This window comes from Sinocyclocheilus anshuiensis, unplaced genomic scaffold (genome assembly GCF_001515605.1).
Source record: "Sinocyclocheilus anshuiensis isolate Anshui unplaced genomic scaffold, SAMN03320099.WGS_v1.1 scaffold204, whole genome shotgun sequence".
Taxonomy (NCBI): domain Eukaryota; kingdom Metazoa; phylum Chordata; class Actinopteri; order Cypriniformes; family Cyprinidae; genus Sinocyclocheilus; species Sinocyclocheilus anshuiensis.
Genome location: NW_015557064.1, coordinates 907,089 through 914,203, shown reverse-complemented (window position 1 = coordinate 914,203; position 7,115 = coordinate 907,089). Strand labels below are relative to the sequence as shown.

General features: G+C 39.1%; 1 protein-coding gene across 2 annotated transcripts in view; it reads right to left on the bottom strand.

Moving 5' to 3' along the window:
• Nucleotides 1–5,472, bottom strand: part of LOC107676578 (ras-related protein Rab-1A) — an 8,751-nt gene extending 3,279 nt beyond the window's left edge. For both annotated transcript variants that reach the window (XM_016471150.1, XM_016471149.1), the window contains exons 1-3: nt 5,308–5,472; nt 1,836–1,908; nt 1,219–1,314 (exon numbers count right to left, since the gene is read on the bottom strand). In XM_016471150.1, coding sequence (XP_016326636.1) covers nt 1,219–1,314; nt 1,836–1,908; nt 5,308–5,321 — 183 coding nt within the window. In that variant the 5' untranslated portion in view covers nt 5,322–5,472. The remainder of the gene's footprint in view (nt 1–1,218; nt 1,315–1,835; nt 1,909–5,307) is intronic.
• Between the last annotated feature and the right edge of the window lie 1,643 nt (nt 5,473–7,115).

The following is a 7,115-nucleotide window of genomic DNA, read 5'->3' as shown; positions in this document are numbered from 1 at the left end:
AGGTTGCAGGCGGCTATGGTAAGGGCCATGACATTTCCCGACCAGGCGCCACGTGCTTGCCAATCACAACACACACTGGCCCAGCTAACCAATCACTGCACATTTCGTATTTCAGAAGGCGGGCCTTCATTTGATACAGGAACTATTCGAGCCATTCATGCCAGACTGGGGAGAGAGGTGTTGTAATAATGTAAAATATGTGAAAAATAATGTGTTTTTCAAACAACCTAGTATTGGCGCTTTTCCACTGCGTGGTACGGCTCAGTACGGCACGGCTCGGCTTGCGTTTCCACCGCAGTTCAGTACCGCTTTACAGTGGGCGGGATTATTCACATGTCGTTATAGTTGCACCGCCTCTACTACCACGACTCCTAAAAAAAAAAACTTTTTCATTCCGCGTCGCCCCATCAAGCTCTCGCTGGATCCGCTCCTCTGCTATCAACGAGATGAACGTCTGTTCTTCCGCAACAGACAACAAAACTTTTTGGTTGTTTAAAAAAAAGATGCGCTCGTTCAAAACCGTTGCGTTCGATCCTTCGCGGGCTGTGCTGATTTAAATCTAGCGGTTCTTTTGTGTTTGTGTCGGTGTTGTAATAATGTAAAATATGTGAAAAATAATGTGTTTTTCGAACAACCTTGTATGAGAGCCTGTTCTAGTACACCCCCAAAACAAAATAAAGACTTTGTAAAAGAGCATAATAGGACCCCTTTAAATGATGCTGTAAACTATACAGGGAACCCCTAGTTAGTACATTAAAGGTTAAAATTAACAACACTTTTGTGATAAAACTGACAGAATTTGAAATCTGAGACTTTGTTTCTTATCAAAAGTAACAACTTATTGTGATTATTTGATGGCAGGAGTGCCATAAAATAATGTTTAGTGAAGTTATGTTCACATATTTTGATGTAAGAATTCATATCAGTTCATCAAAATTAAAATTAATTAATTGAGTACTCAATATTGTTAACCCAGCCCTATTCAATAGATAGCACTAGCAGACAAAGGTCTCTCTCTGACATAATTTACATCAAAAGATCAAGGAAAATTCATGATAAGAGCACTGACATAACCCTGCTCTCTCTGATAATGTCCCTAAACAATTAATACGATATCTAAACATCAAGTGTTCACTTTTCTTTAATCACGTTTGTATATTCCATTCATGTCACCTTATTCACAAACAATCATTCATTACAGGATAGAAAGGAACTTACGATTTGAAGTTTGATGGTCTTTCCGTCTAATTCTATAGTTCTTATTTTAAAGTCCACACCGATAGTGCTAATGTAGCTTTCTGTATATGTGTCATCCTGAGAGAAGCAAAACAGCAGGTGAATTAGATATTTCAGTAGTCAAATATCTGCCTAGAGTGCTTTGAAGTCAAATATAAATGTATTCAATTCAATATAAACGTGATATAACAGTCTTTTAGTATGCAAATTTATTTTGTACACAAATAAAATAAATATTGGGGGGGAATCATGGCCTAATGGTTAGACAGTCTGACGTGTAACTCAAAGGTCGCAGTTCAAGTCTCAGTACCAGCAGGGATAGTAGGTGGGGGAAGTTAATGACCAGCACTCTCTTCCAACTAAAATACCACGACTGAGGTGCCCTTGAGCAAGGCACCGAACCCCCAACTGCTCCACGGGCGCCGCAGCAAAAATGGCTGCCCACTGCTCTGGGTGTGTGGGTGTGCACTTGGATGGGTTAAATGCAGAGCACAAATTCCGAGTATGGGACACTACACTTTGCTAATACGTAGATGCAAGCAAAAATTATGGCAATATCTCCATGAGGGCAAATACAGGAAAGCATATAGCCTACTTACTGCAAATCGGAGAAGAAGGCAAGACTTTCCAACACCAGAGTCACCAATCAAGAGCAGCTTGAATAAATAGTCACTGTATGAAAAGAAAATTAACATTAGATGGTCAATATTTGTCCACCAATTTTTGGCAGAACAGTTGTGTGAAATATACACAACCATACAAAAGTTTGGGGCTGGCAAGACTTTCTAATGTATTGGGAAGAAGTCTCTTATGCTCACCAATAAGAACATCATTTTTTGCACCAATGTACAAGTCTTTACTGTCCCTTTTGGTCAATTTAATGCATCCTTGCTAAATAAAACTATTAATTTATTTAAAAATAAATAAATATATAAATAACATTTGAACGAGTGTACCCATTATACTGATGCAGACAGGAGGCCCTACATCTCAAAACACCTCAGCCTGCCCTGAACCCAACTGTTGCTTTCATTTACTGTATATTACACATTGTTTATTTTCTAGACCTTCGTTAGGAATGAGGTCATTAAAATCCCCCTGCAACATGTGAAATAGGCCAAACCCTTGCTTTCCAGCACTGTAAGACCATTGTCTGATGTAACTCAGTTAAACATGGGGTAAATCAGTCACTGGTCCAATTTTGCATGCAGAAAATAAAATGTTTGTTTAAAGAGCAGGTCATATGATATTTTAAAGTGTCCTAATATTGTGTTGGAGTCCCCTACAACAGGTTTAAATGCATCTAAGGTCAGAAAACGTAATTTTCTCAGAATATACATTTAATATTAGAATAATTTTTCAATGATTTCGAAACGATTCGTTTCGAAGCAGTTCTGAGCTTAAGGTCTGTAATCTCCTCCCTTCCATAAGCCTACGCTGCTCTGATTGGTCAGCTGGCCAAGTCTGTTGTGATTGGTCTTTCCGTATACAATGTGTGTCGGAAACGAAACGCCCATTACCATGATTATTTTTTTGCTCTGGAGGGTTACTTGTAAACAAAAATGCTATAAGTTTACAAAAATGGCATCGATATTACCTTATCAATTCGAGCCCGAGTCCAGGATGATACAGATTCAGTCGCTCAACCGGAAACTCCATCACACGCACGACTTGATCAGGACGTTTCTCAGTGGTAAGTTTAAACTTTGTATGTGGTACTTTACATGATGTGACAGCAGTTTTATTGCATTCATTATTATTATTTACTTATTTGAGGTGCACGTGTGGGAACTGTGTTAGAATACCCAGTGAGGCTAAAAACAGGTTTTCTCGTCATGATGTAAACACACTAACTAGCGGAAGTGTTTGTGGGCAGGTCAGAGTGTTCGTATAACAGGCGGGGATTATGCAAATGTGTTACCTTGTGACGTATATAGATAACAGGCAGAAGATTCGAAAATATGACGACCCATTAAGGCGATTCAGAGCCGACTCTTTCTTTTGAGAGACAATATCTTTATTTATCATGCACTTTTTTGATTAACAACTTTGCAGGCTGTTTACGTTGAAGAATAGCTACGTTACAAACTGCAAAAAAGATATTTTTCGAAAACCCATATGACCTGCTCTTTAACAGAAACAATGTGCTTGAGGACCTATGAGGTCGGGAAACTTGAGTAAGCTGATCAAGCATTCCACAGAGGGAATTTTGCCTGTCGCGCTAAATCCTCTGGCCTTATTCAACATGCCCTAGTAAGAAAAGACCATAGGAAGGAAATTCACTGGATCAGCCTGGTCAAGACCAGCTCATCGACTCAGCAGAACGGTCTGTTTTCCTCTCCATCCTGCCCACTGCACTGAATTTAAGTCATGCTCTCCTTGTTAGGTTGACTGGAACAAACGCTCCTGTGTAGGGAACAGCTATATCAAAAACTGCATGTAAAGACCCTCTGTTTATACACTGGTTTCTGATTTCTATCAAATAGAATAAGTAGGTGTAGTATAAGTGTCTTCAGCTAAGTATGGTCTTAAAAATGTCTTGTTTAAACATGCAGATCTGAAATTCTGCATTAAATCCTACATGGATGGATGTTAAAAACCTGTGTCAGAAAAGACAGAGACAATCCACATGAATTCTGGCTTGCTATCATTTAAAAAAAAAAATCACTATTCATGTTATTTCAGGAAGCCACAAAGTCTGTATGCGCTTTAGTATTGAATCTTTGATACAACTCATGTGAAGAACCGGAAGAGAAACTGCAAATGAGTGTTAACCACTGATCAACCATCATTATAACAGCACCTAACTATGAAAAAACATACTTCACCCTTTTTCTGACCATGTAAAATACAAGTAACAGCTGATACTTAAGTCTATTAAGAAACAGAGTTGCTTAACACTCAGACTAGTGATAGTTGTAATGAAGCCTGTAGCTTATCATTTGGCATGTGACCTACACATGACTACTACACAATAGAGGAAGGGATGGGCACTTCAGTTCCTTGAGACATGCTTGACATCTGCACATTCAGACATTTAGACAGGAGTGTAGAACCCTCACAATTCAGTGCCAATGAACACTGGAATCATGGCATCAAATACTTTTTGAGATTATGTAAATTAATACTGATAAGGAAGCAAAGATAGCACAAATCAGACTGGTGCTGTGTAAATGTGGCTATTATGCATGTAATCTTGCTAAACCATCTTTTATTTCTAAGAAGCAGACCGAAAAACCCTGACTTTAACTTATACATTTTATTTAAGTATCAAAGTGTACAGTACTTCTACAACTTAAAAATGTAGTATTAAACAACAAGGCACGTGACTTGAATAAAATATCTTAAATCGCTTTCTAAACTTTAAAAGCTGGTTTAGCAAATAGAATGAACGCGAATGACTTGATTAACGTTACTCATGAGTAATTTACAAGCCCACCTTCCTGATACTGACATCCCTTTTTAACTAGCTAGTAGCTACTTAAACCGCAACCCTCTTTCTGACTAAATTAAGGGGTCAGCAACAGGTTACTAAATATGTTAACGATACTTAACCAGCTATTTATCTATTTCACCAGCTGGTCGAGCTGTTTAAAACGTAAATGAAAAGCGATCTGAAGACGTTAGCTTACATCAGCTAGCTTTCATATTAATTTCTGATGAAGCCTGACAGATAACATGCGTTTTAATGGCTTGGGATTAAAATATTACAATGTACGAAATGTTAAAGGTGTGGTATGTATGACTAACTAAGGAGCTCTACTTGTCATAAATGTAACGCGGAAGGATATTTTACCCCTCGGAGCTCCGCTATACAACAACAGCCGTTTAATGACAAAACAACAACAACACTTCTTTAAAGAAAGCTATGTGTTAAAAATGCCGGTCTTGAAAATCACCGTGCTTTCCGGCTTTGACGAAGTGAAACAGATCAAATACATTGATATTAGTTGCTGGTACGATTAAACACAGCTAGTCATTATTGCTGCTGCTGCCTGTCAAAAGTAGCTACAGGTAAATGATGAGCTCAGTAACGACAAACAACAGTGTAATAATAACTCAACCACTTACTATTCGGGATTCATCGTGGACTGGACACTGTGAAAACCGCTTGTCTTCTAACAATACAACTCAGCGGCGTGAAGATAGACTAGAAACAATAACCTTTCTCCCGATTAAAAAGTAACTAGCTGGCTAGCTACTACCGCAAAGGCTAGTCGGTTGAAACCCAAAATGGCTGACTCTTCAACCAGGAAATAGGAACTCCTTAAACAGAGTGCGTAGGCAATGTCGTCTTCATGATCTATGCGGAAATTGTAGTTCAATTCAGATATCATCTGACTAGCGCGAATGGAAAACGTCTGTATAAAGAACTACAACACCCACATCTATTTATTAAACGTTTACGATGAGTTCATAGTGACTTGAATCGTTCACGCTGAGGACTGCCGCAATCCTGCCCCCTATCAAGAGGGGTAAAATATTACGTCATTTGTGAAACGTGGCATTGGCTAACGTGAGTGTGAGTCTCTGATCAATACGTGTCAAAAAGAAGACAGTGAACCGCCAGACAGATTTTTATTGATTATTAAGAATAATGAACAAAGTGTTTTTTTCATACAAATAATTGAAAAGTTAAACACAAATGGTAAAAAGCAATGACGTTTTATGACCAACCACATGTAATGAGGAGAAATGATACCTTTTTGGATTTATGTTGGTTAATGAATGAATGAATGAGGCATTTATATAGCGCTTTATTGTGTATTGCTGTACACCCAAAGCGCTTTACAATCATGTGGGGGGTCTCTCAACCACCACCAGTGTGCAGCATCCACCTGGATGATGCAATGGCAACCACAGGACAACGGCGCCAGTGCGCTCACCACACACCAGCTACAGGTGGAGAGGAGAGAGAGATAGAGCCAATCGAGTGGATGGGGATTATTAGGAGGCCATGATTGACAAGGGCCAGTGGAGGGAATTTGGCCAGGACACCGGGGTTACACCCCTACTCTGCGAAAAGTGCAATGGGATTTTTAATGACAACAGAGAGACAGGACCTCAGTTTAATGTCTCATCCGAAGGACGGTGCTTTTTGACAGTATAGTGTCCCCTTCACTATACTAGGGCATTAGGACCCACGCAGACCACAGGGTGAGCACCCCCTGCTGGCCTCACTAACACTTAATGACTAGCTTTTCCACCGAACTCAACCCTTGGTTCCAGAACGTGTATGGAAATTCCACTGAGGATGCAGCTCCAACCTCTCCCTGTTGTGAGAAGACCATTTTAGAAACAATGATCAGCTGCAATTAATGGTATAAGCTGCTAAAAATGACATTTTATCAAGAGAAACGATAAAGAACCCCTACAAATGTGTAAGTTCAAACTGCATATAAGCAATATTTATTATATTAAGGTCAGGAACAGTGGACCATATCAGAATCAGAATCAGAATCAGAATGAGCTTTATTGCCAGGTATGTTTACACATACGAGGAATTTGTTTTCGTGACAGAAGCGTCCACAGTGTAACAGAATGACAGTGACAGAACAAAAAACACAGATAATAAAAAATAGAACAAGTAAATAAGGAATAAAAATATATAAATTGACAGTTGTATGTGCAGGTATATTGCAATAGACAGTTTTTGTATGTACAGGTACTGTATATTATGTGCATATTTGAGGTGTAGACTGAGTATGTGTGTTAGATAAATAAGTGTATGAGTGAATAAATAGTGTGTGTTCCACAGTTATTATTAAGTGTTCATGAGATGGATGGCCTGAGGGAAGAAACTGTTCCTGTGTCTGGTCGTTCTGGTGCTCAGAGCTCGGTAGCGTCGACCAGATGGCAACAGTTCAAAGAGGGAGTGT